This window comes from Struthio camelus, chromosome 1, assembly GCF_040807025.1.
Source record: "Struthio camelus isolate bStrCam1 chromosome 1, bStrCam1.hap1, whole genome shotgun sequence".
Taxonomy (NCBI): Eukaryota; Metazoa; Chordata; class Aves; order Struthioniformes; family Struthionidae; genus Struthio; species Struthio camelus.
Genome location: NC_090942.1, coordinates 68,512,842 through 68,528,665, shown reverse-complemented (window position 1 = coordinate 68,528,665; position 15,824 = coordinate 68,512,842). Strand labels below are relative to the sequence as shown.

Below are 15,824 nucleotides of genomic sequence, written 5' to 3'. Positions count from 1 at the left end.
TCTCTATCACACACCGGGGCAGGAAACGGGATTATGCAGAGAAAAAGAGGTTTTTATTCAGGATGGAAACACGTGCCTAGTAATAAAACATAGCAATATAAAGAAGGTTTATGTAATGTACAGTCATTAACATAGTCATAAATTTAATCACAGTAATTCCTAAACGTTACGCTGAGCTTCGTATGTTACTACTTTACAAACAATAGTAAGCTACAGAAGAGTACTCTATCATAAAAAGGACTAGAAAATTGCAATCTCTAGACTACCAATAGGAACCCGTCAGGTGTACTCAATCTGACTAGGACATCTAGGGGATGGGTTTTTTTTTTTTTTGGTTAAACAAGGTAAGGCCACATTTTTGCCTGTGTTTTACTGATGTCACAAGGTGTGGAAGGTGTTTCAAACCAGAGAAGACAAATTTTGGTAAAGCTCCCAAACGGGCAGCATTCCAACCAAAAACGGAGTTTGTAGCCATGTTTTCTGGAACAGCCACTTCCGTTCTGCGTTACTCACATATCACATCACACAGATTTTGCTTGTGGAGGTAGGAATCCATTGTCATTTGGAAAAGAGGAAGAAAAGACAAACAGACTTGAGGTCCAGCTCCAGAGCCTCAGACTCAAGGAATTGCAAGTGCCTTGTCAAACACTAGGTAAATTACTACATTCATGAAAAATAAGGTAAGAAAAAGACAGAGTTTCTAAGACTGCTACAGCATCTGACAAGCCAAAGTTTTCGGTCAGAACCAGCCTGAGCTTTTTATTTTGATCTTTTCTTCAGTTAAAAAGTTACTTTAAAAGCCTAGTTTTCCACTTCCGTTCTACCATAGATTCACAGTCCCCGAATTACCCAAAACTTGGTCCCCGTTCCTCAGGCTGTCAGTACCCTTCCTAAACCACCAGCACTTGGCTCTTACAATTAATTCACTGCTTCCAGGCCTCATAATGGTCTTTTTAACCACTGGCATTAAGCATCCAGCCCTGATATCAGAGTGACCCTGTCACCAGTTAGTCTTTCTCCATTGCGGTTCTCATCACCCGCCCTTTTTCACATGTCCTCCACACAAGAGAAGACTGCTTTTGTTTCCTATCCTGGACTACGGTAGAAGTGAGCGGGAACTGAGAGCTCTCCTACCCACTGTACATTTATGAGGTTTCTTGGCTGCATGGATTTTCAAATGCACTTTAAGTGTTGAGCTTTTCCGGAAGCTTTTCCCACACTCACTGCACTCGTAGGGCTTGGCTCCTGCGTGGATCCTCAGGTGCGCGCCGAGAGCCGAGCTGTGCCTGAAGGTTTTTCCGCATTCCTCGCATTTGTAGGGTCTCTCCCCTCGGTGGATCCTCAGGTGCACGTTGAGGGCTGAGCTCCGTCGGAAGCTGTCCCCACACTCCACGCAGATGTAGGGCCTCTCTTCTGCGTGCGCGCTCTGGTGTTTGATGAGAGTGGAGTGGTCGCTGCACCTCCGGCCGCACTCGGTGCACTGGTAAGGGTTGGGCAGCAGGCTATTGTGGAACACGGGCAAGGCCTTTCCCGCATGGATCCGACGATGAGTGGTAAGCGCTGAGCTCTGGCTAAAGCCCTTTCCACACACAGGGCATTTGTAGGGCTTCTCGCCCGTGTGCGTCCTCATGTGGGTCACCAGCGAGGAGCTCTGGCGGAAAGTCTTCCCACACTCTGTACACTCATACGGTTTCTCTCCCGTGTGGATCCTCTGATGCCGAATGATGGCTGAGCTGTCCCGGAAACGCTTCCCACACTCCTGGCACTTGTGAGGCTTCTCTCCAGTGTGGACTCTCCGGTGGATGATCAGGGAGGAGCGGTCACTGAAGCTTTTCTCACACCGGGGGCAATTGAACGGTTTCTCACCCTTGTGGCTTCTCTGATGGACGATGAGATGCGAATTCTGGCTGAAGCTTTTCCCACATTCATTGCACTGGTAGTGTCTCTCTCCTGTGTGGGTCCGCTGGTGCCTGATCACATTGGACCTCTGGCTGAAAGTCTTCTCACATTCGTTGCACTGGTAGGGCTTCTCGCCGGTGTGGATACGCTGGTGTTTGATGAGGTCCGAGTTTCGCGTGAAACTCTTCCCACACTCGGAGCAGCTGAAGGGTTTCTCTGCCAGGTGGATCCTCTGATGCTGGCTCAGGTATGAGCTCCGGCTGAAGCTCTTCCCACATTCAGGACACTCGTAGGTTTTCTCCCCCACCTGCTGCACCCAGACCGAGCCATTCTCACACACAGGTGGGCCTGGATTGTCCCCAGTGAGGATCACCTTGCTGATGTGGGCGCTGCCACTGTCCTCGCATTCCCAGACTTCTAACCCACAGGGAGTTATTGTTCCTTGTCCCTTTCTAAAAGACAGGTCCACCTCATTTTCTGACTCCAGCTCCTGCTTGCAGTCTTGTCTTTGATTGGAGTCCTGGGGGGTATCTCCTGTGAGCTTTCTGGAGGTGAGCAGATGCGGCTCTGCTTTCACAGGACTTTCCTGACGAAGCTTGCCCTTGTTTGGGTCGCTCATGGTCCTGCCACCTGCTGGAGTGAACAGAGGAACTAGCAATAAATAATCCCCTCTGCTTCTCTGAGAGAGAAATCCAAAAAAGGCAACTGCCAGAGATCTGCTGTACATCAGTCACCGATAGCCAGTGCTGTAGGAACTAGGCCCTTGGTATTCTTCTCTGGGCGGAGTGAGGGATCTGAGACCAAGGAACGTGGGAAAGGAGAGAGGAAGAAAGTGTGAAACGAGAACAGGTGGCTACTGTAGCATGGATTGCAAAGAGCTTCCTCTGTCATAAAGTGACAACTATAGGGACAAAACCTGTCATTTGCTTGTCCTCAAAACTCCCGCGCTCCTCAACAACCTCCAAGGTAACTACTTCTCTTCCCCGCTTCTCTTCCCATCACCTATGGCTGCTCTTCTTCCAGCATTCCCATGCTTAATCATGTAAGGAACCACACAATACCACAGGAACACCTACCCCTGCTAAACAGATTATTTTCCTCCTTTTCAGGCATAGACCTTTTCCTTAGTAAGAAAGCCCTAAGTATTCTGCAGCAAATTGTATCTAAATTTTGTCTATAGAACAAATAGGCGATTGAGCAGTATGATAAACTCTTTTTATTAATCAAGCATGCAAGTGAACATATGGACTGAAACATTTAGAGGCGCCTGGTTTTTATTATTTATATTGGAGAACAAACTTGGAAATGAATCTTGGAATGTAACGGATGAGGTTAGCAGGAGAGCAATGCTTACAGAGTCAGTAGTGAACCACTTAACATTGTTGTTTTACTTGTGGGAGGTCAGAATAGGAGATGAATACAGTAGGATAAGCTCCTCAGGTTTTGTTTCAGGTGATTTGTTGACTTTGGGAGACAACGTCACATTGGCTACACTGATTTCCAAAAGTGTCTTTTACAAAAATCAGGGCTGAAAAATATTTGTAATACAAACAAATGTATAGCATTGGCCCAAGGAATGAACCCTGAGGCAGCTAACCGGCCAATAAAACATTAAAAATACTGTTAGAATGAAAGGAAGAAAAAGCCATGCTTTAGTTATTTACTCCTCCTAAGTATGGTGTTAATGCTGAAAAATACATGGGATTTGATTTCATTTTGGATAGGCTCCTTTTGAAAGGGTATTAGATTCCCAAGGACTGTGTGTTTGTGTTTCATCTTTATCATACCCTGGGCTACGAATCTCTTGAAAGCAGAAAGATGAAGCTATATAATATAGGAACAGAGGAAGCAGGATGAGTACGCACCAAAGTGCGCATCAAATTTTCAGCATTCAGCTCTTTTCTTCCTTTCCCAGTCATTCTCTATCTTAGCCAAATCAATTCCTCACCTTGTGAGCAATAGCTCTACTCTCTCAGTGTTTAGCTGCTTCTGTCCACAAAGTTGTTTCCCCTCACTCCATGCAGGAGGTTAAAGTGAAGTCACGGATGACAGATCCTGATCAGAGGAAAGAAAACAAACATAATAAATACCAGCCATAGCGGCAGTGCTGTAGACTGAGATTATAAGAGAATAACTATTGAGGAAATGGAAGAAACCTAGACCAGAGGAAAATGAAGCCCAGAAACGTGACTGAAGCCAAGCCCAACCACAGCCACAGAAGTTCTGCCCTTGACCCTGACAAGGCTCAGTGACTCAATGTACTTCAGTAACCATATCTGAGATCATGACAGAGCCCCGTTCAGCACGATAGGTACTGCTCCACGAGCAGCAGCCGCCTCTTCTCCCCAGCAGGAGAGGAGCCGAGGGGCTGATCCATGGGAATAGCACCCAATCTCTGAGCCATTACAGGCAGGGCTGGCAGAGACATACCCGAGCTGATATCCGATAAATTCTGCCTAAAACCAGTTACTTCTTCAGGGTCACAGCCTGTTCTGCCATACACACCGTGGCACCACAGCTCAGATCTGCTAACCAAGGCTAGCTCACGCAGTGAACACAGAGATCACCTACACGCGCCGCAGAGAGCTACCCGTCTGTGTGCTGCCTTCTCACAAGCAGCTGGGTGTTCCTCCTGCTGCAACTCAAACAAAAAATGCCTCCTACTGAGTTCTATACAAGAAAATATGAATTCTTCAAACCATTTTCTCTCTATCACCTTCCTTCCTACTGAACTGAAAACCTGATGCAGATCTGTTCTGGAGATGGAAGGAAAATGCCACTTTCACAACTGCTCTGCTTTCTGGGTCTGTTTGGGGTCCTGTTTATTGCCTTTACCAAGAGGATTTTGCATTGTTACTCTCAGTAGCTCAACCAGGCATTCATAGGTCTGCGAGAGACAAGAGATTTTATTCTGTTCACACACTATCAACAGCAATGGTCCAAAGGTAGAAGTTCCCATCCCTGCATTCCAGAAAAATAACAATTTGACTGCCTCATTCCAGACTGAGTTTACAGGACTGGCAGCAAGCAGGAAAAAAAAAAAAAACACACACACACCTTTTTATATATGAACACTGAGATGATTTAGTTCGGATATTTTTGGGAGCTAATATGCAATCTCATTTCTCAAGAAGCTCTTTTCAGAGCAGAACTATACTGTATGGGAGTTGGCTTTGTGGGATAAAAAATTAGGTCACCTATGTAGTTTCAGCACTACATTTGTGCAGCAGTAGAAGACAGAAGCATTTTAAGATGCTGAGGACCCAATGACTTCCAAACTCCTATAAGTGTACAGCTTAGGGAAAGAAGACGCTTAAAAACTGCATCTCTGCATAGCAATTCTGCATGGCATAGTGCAATGGCACTGTGCCGTTTTAGTCATGTGGATTCCCACCATGCCACCAGGAACATGGTAATTGAATATATGCAAAATTATTAATTACAGCGTGTTCATAAGAGAAAGGAAAGTAAACTAACATTCTTTCCTTTCAAAATGAGACTCTAACTAAACAGAAGTTCTCTCTTTTTCTAATTTTCAGTCAACCCAAGCATCCTTCCTCTTTGCAATATGTTAAGTAAATGGTATCCCTCTATTTTTTGCACCACCAAGTTGCTTGCTAAAACAGAGACTGCTCAGGATTGTCTGCATGCAAGATAAAAGCCCTGTCTATACCCACTGATGCCTTACAGGAAAGCAATGTAAAACGCCCTCTTGTTGGTCATTATCATTTTGCCCACATGATTCCTATGTTCCTATTATGGGATGGTGTAATGAAATTTGTGTGAGGCTCTGAGGAGGGTATCACAATAAACATGGGTCCCTGGGCCCTTCCAAGGACAGAGGAAGGATTTCCAGATCTATGTACTGTTACTGGGGGAAAAGAAGGCCCTTGAAGGGATAGAGAACTGATATTTTGTTTGCTCTACTTCAGCCTAGAGTCACATCCTTCCTGCTCCTGCCTGCTTCTCCGCAGAACTGATGAGGGGAGGTGGTAGCCAGGGAGTCAGTAGGTATCACCCCTTGGATAGAGATTTGCAGCCCTCCTCACAGCAGGCAGAGGTTATAGTCTCAGGATACAGACCCTGGGACTTGTTGCCCAGGTAAGAGATAGGGAAGCTGAGGTCTCCTTTCACCCACAGCCCCCTTCAACTCTACAACACAATACTATTCAGCAGGTAAGCCTGATCCTACTAAACTATCCTTCTGATTTTAGAAGGACAAAAATATCCTTCTGATTCAGTCCCTATCTGTTGCCTTTCAAGGGCAGCTTTGAGCACACAGTCAACACACACAGCCCTAGTGTGACCGGCATTTAATGCTGACCGACAACTGGTGCTGTAAAAACAGCAAGAACTAGACAAGAGGGAAAGCAGATACAGAAAACTGCTTACTACATACAGACTCAGGAATATTGTGGAATACAGCAGAAAGCACATTATTTGATGTATAGTAAAGATCTGTCTGTAAATAAGATGGGAAACCTAAGACACTACTGAACAGCCACATAGGGACAACATGCCAGCCTCCAGAGCAAAGATGTGCTGATGAGGCTGAGTCCTGAAGAAACATCCTGGCTGATGAAACAACAGTCCTAGCAAGGTCAAATAAGGAACGAGAGAGGTGACCTGTTGGTGTCAGGAAGATGATGAGCCGCACCAAGCTCCTGAGATGACAGATGGAGAGAGGCCTCCCCCAAGGGACTGCCAATGAAGGACACTGCTGGCCAAGGACAGAGAAGCCACTGAGAGCACAAACATTGGTGAGGCAGAAGAAGCACAACGAAAATAAACTGCAGGGGATGTCAAACCTGGGAAAGCAGACATCCTCTATAGAAGCTGCTGCCATCAGGATTTCTCGGAGTTTGGGCCAGACTGTGTGTGACAAGCACAGCGAGAAGGAGGCAGTAATGACTTATCAGCAGACCTCACTGCTGCAGGAGGTTGATTGTGTCCACACTCAGGCTCATATACTCAGTAGCTGTTTTCTTCCCTGCTATGCCTTAATTGGGCTACCCAGGTGCATATGTTACTTTTTCTCCCCCCTTCATGTAAAGTTTCTGCCTCTTTGAAGCCTCAGTATTTGACTGGAGCGTGGGGAAGTACTGCTTTTCTTGAACATCCAGGGAGCGTTATTTAGTTCCCTAGACAGGGGGACTAAGATGATATTTTTTCAGCAAAAATGATTAACAATAAAATGCCTAAGAAAACTGAACCTGGCCCCTTCTGTCACCAGCCAGTGTTGCCAGAGGTTACACAGGAGAACGGTAGCCCTCCAAGGACCAAAGAGAGTTCATATTTGGCCCCCAGTAAAGGTTCCTTACCTTGCTTTTTAGGGAGTCAGGCCTCCAGATAAAACTGCAGGCAAGCTCCTTTCAGCACTGATAGGAAACGACTGCGAATGGTCAGACTGCAGCAGAAGCAGGCAGGGTGCCTCTTCCTTCCCATTTCCCCTTACTACAAACTCTCTTCTCATGCCAGGTCTGGCTGTACTCACATGCTCCCAGCTGTCCCTCCCTAGCATCCTCAGTCTCTGTCCCCGCATCCTGGCACTTGGCTCACTAGCAGAGCAGATCCCGACTACAGCCGGAGCGCTCTCCTGACCTCTGCAGGAAGCAACGGCTCTGCCAGCCAGCAAGGACTCAGCAGCTCCGCAGACCTCTGCCGGCTGCTGCATCTGCACAGAAGAGCCAGCGAGTCTGCAAAGTGGAAAAAGGCTGCATCTAGACCAATCCGAGCAAGGTGTTCCCGCTGGGGCACACCCTATAGTCAGGTCCCCAATGATGAATCCAGTTTTCTTACACATGCCTACCCAGATCTGCTGGACTTCATGAGCCAACTCCTGGACTCCTGAAAGTTTCTGCCAGCAAACGCTGCCCCTGCAATTGGACTGCAAAGATAACGCGAAGAGGAGCCGAGGAATCCTGGACGGGAGGGGACACCTGGTGACAAGCCCAGAGGGCTTGTGATGTCACACACAGCTCTCTGGGCCACCTTCTCCCCCCACTGCTTCTCCCCACCTTCTCCTGCCAGCTCCCTGTGGGCCCACATGGCTGCTGAAGGAAGAGACAAGAGGAGGTGAACAGGCAAAAGAAAAGCAGTGAAATCTCTAACAGCTTGGCCTTCGGGCTCTGCCAGGTACCACACGTACGGCAGCAAGGTGCCGATGTCAGCCACACAAGCTCTCCTGACTTTCTCTGGTAAGTAGCAAATGCATCCACCGCCCTCACAGCTTAGCACTAGTTGTGCAGAGCACCACCCCTCTGCCTGCAGTCCTCCAGATAGTTTAAGTTAGTTACTTCCTTACGGGTGGGTGACACACCTTTGAACTGCTCAGCAGACACAAAGCCGCTGTCTCCAATTTCCACACTTTAATGAAAGCAAAAACAACATCAAAGAGAAACGCTAGTTAAGAATATACATGAACTTAGCCCTGGCAGCAGGGCTAAGTGCTGGAAGTGGGCTACAGGTAGACCATTTGATGAGGACAACATCCTTCGTCAGCAAACTCCGAGGATGACGAACTATATAAAGAGGCCTCACAGCCCCAGGTATCATCAGTTGCCTCAAATCCTCAACTACAAAGATTTTGGATGCTTATAATTTTGCCAGTCTTTAACCATTGGTGCTGATATTTTACATACCAAAGGCATGAACCAAACCAAACTTTTCTGGACTTTTTTTTTCCCCCTCCCCTAATCAATTCAATCATTTCTAAGAGAGCAGCAACGTAAAATGTACGTTGCTCTTCTGGTTCCTGAGCTTTTGTGCTTCCACAGAGGCAGCACAAGAGGAAAGGAAAACAGAAAAGGCTGAAGTGGAAGGCCGACCCGCTAGGATAGCTGCAGAAAAGGAACAGGAAGCCTGCAGATGGGAAAAAGGTACAATAGTGTGATCAGTTCCCGGTACAGAGACAGGGCAGAATACAAGGATTAGTAGCCGGTGTTTGAAGGAGACAGCTGGCAAAATGGAGAGAGATATAGCAAGGACCAGCAGCCTGGGAGAAAACTGGCTAAAGTGAGGAGAACCACTGAATGAGAAAATGAGGAAGGCTCAGAACTGGAAGTAACTGGGCAGAGGACAATAGAATGAGAAAGGCAGAGGCTGGTTCAGCAAAGACTTGAGACAAGGACTGAGACAGCTGGACTCAGAAACCAGAAGTAAGTGCGGAGGCAGAGATTTGGATCTGAACCACAAGCTGGGAAGGGAAAAGGGGGAAGGGAGGGGAAGGACTAGCTAGATGAAGGGACAAGAGGAAGAAGGAAGAGGCTAGGTAGGAGAAGAAGGAAATTCGAGAGAGGACCTTGGTTAGAGATGAACAGAAAGTGTTAGAGCTGGGAGAAATGGCTGGAAAGGTCTACCTTATCAGGCCACCTCCTACCTAAAGACTGCAGAGGGGTCCCATACTTCCAGGTCTCATCATTCTTCTGCTTTCAGCAATGTTATATGTTACTTGGCCAAGTGTTGCATCCTCATCTAATACTGCCTCACAGAGTGCTCTGTAACCTCAGTTCATCTTTCAACAGGTAAAGTTACTTGCTTTGGTTTTCATCCTGCTGCATCTGCCGACACACAGATGTTAGTAAGACAGAGGCCATGGGGAAATTTTAAGTTCAGGAGTTTTTAAGTTAAAAAAACTTCTTAGGTTAAAAAGACTACTGTGGAGGTGGCAAAGTCAAAGAGAATGCCTAGAGCGTGCCTAAATGACAGTTACTTTTATAACTTCATATTTGTTCCCCTGTGTATAGACATGGCAACATAGTTCTTTAACTATATGGCTTCACTTTTTTCACAAGGGTTGGCTTCTTCAGTCCCAGGATGGATAATGCCTTTTTAATAAGCAGCTATTCAGTATTTAATGTCACACTTAGTGTCCAGTGTTTGATCCTATGATTTATTTACTGATCGCATTCCAACTCTGGCCTAGACAGAATGACTCATAGCCTCATGAACTTTTTCACATACTCTGCATTTATTGCTTCACAGCTATCCACTGCTTTTAAAATCTCAGTTTGAGATATCTCAGCCCTTTCTTCTCCAAGTACATATGCTAATGTAGCAACTTACTTGCTGTTCAAAATATAGCATATACAGACTCCAAAAGTGCAAGAGCTTGGTCTTCCTATAAATGGCAACCCACAAGGTAAGGAAAATGCTATTAATAACACTCTGAGAAACTTGGTTAAATTGCTTGCCTGGCAGTGAAGGCAGAAATAAAATCTACTTCTTGGAAGAACATTCATAAGACTACCCTTCCTCTTCCAGCATCTTCCTGCCTCACTTTTCCATACACCTTCCAGCTGTGGAAAATGATGCAGCTATCCTGAAGATAACTGCCTAGCCTGAAAAACTCTGAATTCCTGACAGGGCAGGTCCAGTCTCTAACTGAAGGAATGGGAAGTCTGATGGAAAGAACAGTAGGTTGTTGTGTACTTAAAGAACGTGTAAAATGCATATGCACAAGCAGATGAAATGAAGATTGCATATGAAACTTATTTGGGCACCTCTCACCTCCAAATGTTTGATTTTGCAAGCTTTTATAATGTTCTTTACAAGCAAGAAGCTGCAATAAGTTTTGCATATGGGTTCAATGAATGCTTGGACCACTGGAAGGGCATACACATGCCCATCGGGGCGTTCTCCATTAATTCAAGGGTTCTGGATGTACTTACCAGAGGAAGAGAACTTGCAGAGACAAAATTCTTGAAAGGAAACCGACTCCTCTCTCCAGCCCCCACAGCAGAGCTGTATCACCAGTTCCACCCATGCCATGCAAGACCCTTCTTGTAGTTGAACACTTCAATCACCAGAGTTCTGGTCATGGCCCGAAAACACTACACCCTTTGACAGAGGTAGAGGAGGAGACAGTGTCACCCTCAGTTTTAGACCCCGGTCCCTGCACTTCCAACGCTGGGGGCCCTGCATCCAAGAGAAGGGATTATAGATTTGAGTTGAGCCTTCCAGCTCTTCTGAGTGTATCATGGTTAGCGTTTCCTCCCGCTCTACCTGCCTGCATTTTATTTTTCAGCAGTGCTCTCAGGTTGGGGCTGCACAGGCAGCCCTCAGGGTGGAAAGGCGCAGCAACAGGGAACGCCACTCTCTGATCATGAGTATCGCCAGTTCTTCAGGCCCCTTCGGGCTGCCCACCGTGCCAGCACTGCCTGCCTCATTCGCGCGCTGTACGGCTGCCAAAATCCTCTGGTCCGGAGACTGGATGAGTATGAAAACCACGGAGTCATCCCTGAGGGTAAAGCTGACTATAACTTCTGTGGGCAGGCAGACGGGTGAGAGTCTTGCGCAGCCAGCGTTAGACTTGATCGATCAGAGGAGAAGGAGAGTCGGGAGCTGGTGGGGGAGAGGGACAGAAAGCAATCCTAGGCTGAGGGGAAGATATCCGCTCATGAGCGTCCTCTCTTACAGCCGCTCTCCAACAGCAGCCACGTGTGTGGGCCAGCCTCCTCTCACCAAAGCTCATGGAGATGACCACAAAGTGGTGGAGTTTTTCATTCAGGTTCAGGGAGGCACCTGAAGGCCACAGGGCTTTCACAGAGGGATTTGGATCATTCCATAGTGCTGAGGGCTGGTGGGAAGCAACTGGCTGTATTGAAGTTTATCGCTGAGTCTGTTTCATTATTTGCCTCTTTCTAGGGCCCATTTGCTCAGAACTGCCAGGAATTCCTTTCTTCCCAGACTTCTGTGCCTTTTCTTTTTATCGCTGTACTAGGAAAAGGTATTTCATAAAGGTGAGTTATTTAACTATTTTCTGAAGACCGCAGTGTGCCTTGAGCAAAGATCAGGCAAAAGGGAGAGCCGTGAGAATCAGGAATTGGGAAAACACAAGGCTGAAAAGAGAGGGAAGCTGGAAGAGAGCCATGGGTAGCCCAGCCTTCCACCAAGCTGACTAGTTTACAGGTGGGATCTGCAGCCACTTGCCAAAAAGGAGACTTTGAGGAAAGAACTCTTGAAGAAAATGAACCTCTGAAGACGACATCAGTCCCCTATCTCCAGCTGTCATTCCCAAGCACGGTGAGACAATCTAGGCTACTGCAGGAGAAAAGGTCACTCATACAGGCTAAAAGAGAAGGAGAGTAAAGAGGAACACAACTAGGAGTCGCAAAAGAAGGCTTATGAGGAGATATGACAAGGAAAGGAGATGAAGGTTTCTTTTCCTCTCCCCGGCTTGTGAGGAAGCCGACTTTTTAGGGAATGGGAAAGACAGGCTAGCGCAGTGAGCACTAATCCCACAGAACAGAGGGATGGCTGGGGGCCCGCTCTCTGTGTTGCTGCCTCTTACAGACGTATGTTTTCTCCTCCACAGAGGACCACATGCCAAGGAGCGAGTAAAGCCAAGCTGGGAAGCTCACAAGCCTTCAACGATCAGACCACAGATGATTATGCTGCATTGTCCGCAACGGTCCCCAGTCCCCAGCCTGTTTTCCCTGCGTTTCCCACAGCTGCCCAGCCAGCCCACTCCAGCCCTGACACGGAAGCAGCTGTGATCTCCACCTCCTTACCTGAGGGTTCACCGCAGTCAAGGAACATGCAACTAAATCCTTCTGATACATACATCCCAGAGGTGACGGTTAGTGGCCAGCAACGAGAACAGCTGCCCACCAGTGACCTCCAGGATCTCTTCCTGAGGCTACAGGATATCCGTGTGCAGAGTTCACTGCAGACACTGCAGCGGTTGTTGACCATGGGGAAGGCAATCAGGGAGGATGTGTTGCAGGCTGCTGCCCTGAAGCTCCTGGTGGCCATGAACAATGCGAGTGTGTCTCCGGGCTCCCAGACAACCAGCACTGATGCGAGGCATGAAAGAAAGAATTGAGCAGCAAAGGAGGAGCAGCCATTGTGGCTCTTCTGCACACTATCTGGTCAGATACGCTGACTCAGAGGGGACACGTGAGGCTATCAGAACCGGACACGGAGTCCTCCTTCCTAGGCCCAAGGCATCGTCAAGTCTGCCAGTGCTTTTCCAGGCCAACAGTGTGGAAATCAAGAGGAAAAGCCATCTGTTCAGAGTGCAAGGGAAAATCCAGGCATTTGAAATGGTACTGGTTGGAATTCAAAAGGAAAGATGCTTTCCTCTCAGAAATAACTGTATTAAAGGGATTTGTCCTCTTCCACACAAACTGTTCAGCTACTATTGTTTAATCTGGGCCATCTGTATTTCTGGACAAGGCAAGACATTTTGCCTACTCTGGGCTTGAACCACCACCACCAACTCTGTGGTCTGTGCAGACAGCTGGGGTTTGGTGCGTCATTCAGTGAACATGATGGGGTAATGCTGGCTTTTCTTTGTCAAGCACAGATGTTTCTGTTCAGAGACATGAAGGGAAGAATCTTCTTTAAAAATATATATATACACATATGTATATATAAAAATATATAAAATCAGCTGAAACAAACAAGGGGTGCTTTCTAAATGCAGGAAGTCTTTAGCCTGCAAGGGAACTGCTGATCTAGTATTCCCCTTGTATTGCTGTTTGTACACGGTTGTCATCTACTTCTGAAATAGATTACATGAAACACATAGGATAAATATTCATATTAAGAAGCTCCTCTTGTCTCTGTCAGAAAACAAGTAACAGAGTCTGATTTATGGGAACTTTGGCTGTAATAGTGTTCCTTTTGTAAACACCGGATGCATCTGTAAGGAAAACTGTATGAACATACCTGGTGCCAGCACTTCCTGCAAACTGCACTGTGGAAACTCTTAGGGAACCAGCTCTGATTTTCTGAATTTCCACTCAGGAAGAGTTCAGAGCTCCCTCAAAGCTATTCTAAACTAGATCAGTGAGTTTTAGCTTTCAACAGATCCCTGTTCAAGCCAGAATCCCCCACTACTCTTCCTTTCACGTGCTTTTTTGAAAACTATTCCCCTGAGGGCTATGAGGAGACAGAAACTAAAGACAGCTCTCCTACAGATTGTATCACACCAAGTGTCTCCCAGTGGAGAGGGTCTGGGATGTCTAGGCTCCCTTCATGATGCTTAAGTGACACAAAAACAGCTTAGTGAAATATAGATGCTGATCCTTTATCCACTGAGGGAAGTCCTTAGAGGAAGAGTGCCTTCCACATTTACAACTTTTTGGCAAATACCCAGTTGAAGAACGCCATGTCTCTGATTTTTCCCGTTAAAAACAGTGTGTTCCAAGGATCTGCAAAAGGGAATAATGTTGGAGCATACACTGTTTAAAAACAAAACAAAACAAAAAAACAGGGCAACAAAGAAGACCTCATCGTTGATCGTTTTAAACAGATCCCATGATTTTCAAGCTACAGACACAACGGTGAAGCGCAAGAGGGACTCAAACACTGGTTAAGACTGAAATACTTAGATACGCCCCTGGATCTCAAAGTTACAGACCCCTCTACTTGTCCGGGGAGGTGAAATCTTTTCCAAGGCTGAAAGCAGGCCGCACACAGCAGGTGCGTACGTACTTGAACAAGTCGGTGGACTACTCAACGCATTGTCCTTTGGTGGGGGGGGGGGGGAATCAAAATATAGGATGCCCTGGCCTCACTCCGACAGACAGCTGGCTGCTCCTCTCCCTAAGGTGCTGGACGTCACCTCAAGGCACCAGGGCTTCGCGTCCCCCTCTGGCTCCATCCAGCCCCAGCAATGGCCACCACTGGGGCACCTCTCCCAGCACGACTGCAGAGGTGCTTCCCATCACCCTCCTCTGGTCCCGACCAGCAGCCCACGAAGGGTGGGCTGATCCACATCTAGCTTGACAGATTTGGCCTCAAGAGACCCCAAACCCCGAGCTCTCCTCACCGGGTGGCTCTACCTGCACCGCTCACGACCAGACAACCCCAGCCCCGCGCAGGCTGCGCGCCGCAGCGCCCGGGCCACCCTTGGGCAAACCCCGTCCCAGGAGGTGCGGGCAGCGGCGAGGGCCAGCGGCTTTCAGAAAACCAGATTTAAGCCATTCTCTTTTTCTTTTTTTTTTTTTTTTCTTCCCCGCCGGCCGGTAAAGATCCGCGCTCGGGCTGCGGCTGGGGCACGCCGCTCCCTGCGGGCCACATCCCCGCGCAGCAGCGCGGGCGCGGGCACAGCCGCTCCGCTCCGCGCCGCCGCCGCCGCCGACCCGTTACTTCGACCCACGCCGCGGCCCGGCTCAGCCCGGCCCGCCGAGGGGGCGGCAGCCACCCCCGCGCCGCCCGGCCCGGCCCGGCCCGGCGCCCCCGCGCTTTTGCTGCGGCGGGCGCCGAGGGGCCGCGCTCCCCCCCCCACCCCGCGCCCCCACTTACCGCCCGGGGCCATGTGCGCGGCGGCGGCGGCGGGGCCGAGGCGGCGGCGGGAGCGGCGGGGCCCGGGCGGCGGCGCTGCGGCCCCCGCTCCCGAGCGGCGGCGGCGGCGGCGTGGGAGCTCGCTGGTTTTAACCCTTTGCCTGCGCCGGGCTGTGCCGCCGCCGTGCCGGTGCGCGGAGGGAGGCGGCGAGCTGGCCGGCGGCGCCTGGCCGCGCTGCCCGCGCGGGTGCGGAGCCGGGCTGGCTGCCGCCCTGCCGCGGGGCTGAGACCCGGGGCAATGAGTTTCCTGCCCACCAGCCCTGCAGTGTTTCCCACGCGCTTTGAGATGGGACGGGGCGGGGGGGCAACCTGCCGCAAAGCTGCCGCCGGGGAAAACCGGTTTCATGTTTTTTTGTTTTTTTTTCTTTCCAGAGGACAGCTGACCTCTCCGTGGCTCACCGCTGGCTCACTGGCTCCTGGAGAGGTCTGCCGAGCTCGGTGGACTAAAGGGCACTTGCTTGTACGAGCAGGCAAGTATGTCCGACATACCCCGTAGGTAATTTCAAGAAAATGAACTTTGTAATTGAGAAACTCGGTAAACACTGGACCTTTTCCTTATCTCTAATTGCCCTCACACACGCTAAAGAGAGGCTCGGGGTCTCCCCTTCCCAGGTGTGGACTGCACCTTTTCC

General features: G+C 48.7%; 1 protein-coding gene across 5 annotated transcripts; it reads right to left on the bottom strand.

Moving 5' to 3' along the window:
- Positions 1–31: 31 nt before the first annotated feature.
- Positions 32–15,221, bottom strand: LOC104147289 (zinc finger protein 502). Of its 5 annotated transcripts, none has more exons than XM_068946607.1 (4): positions 15,154–15,221; positions 12,411–13,213; positions 3,848–3,954; positions 32–2,532 (listed from the first exon to the last, which is right to left on the bottom strand). In XM_068946607.1, exon 4 carries the CDS (start codon positions 2,516–2,518, stop codon positions 1,097–1,099), a length of 1,422 nt encoding a protein of 473 aa, XP_068802708.1. In that variant the 5' UTR covers positions 2,519–2,532; positions 3,848–3,954; positions 12,411–13,213; positions 15,154–15,221; the 3' UTR covers positions 32–1,096. The 5 variants fall into 5 exon arrangements, with proteins under 5 accessions (XP_068802708.1, XP_068802729.1, XP_068802739.1 ...); XM_068946628.1 differs by having other exon boundaries at positions 32–2,693; positions 12,411–12,908; positions 15,154–15,175; XM_068946638.1 differs by lacking the exon at positions 12,411–13,213 and having other exon boundaries at positions 32–2,529.
- Positions 15,222–15,824: the final 603 nt, after the last annotated feature.

Excerpts from the sequence above, each read along its gene's own strand:
- LOC104147289 (XM_068946628.1), bottom strand. The coding sequence starts at position 2,626 with ATGTACAGCAGATCTCTGGCAGTTGCCTTTTTTGGATTTCTCTCTCAG.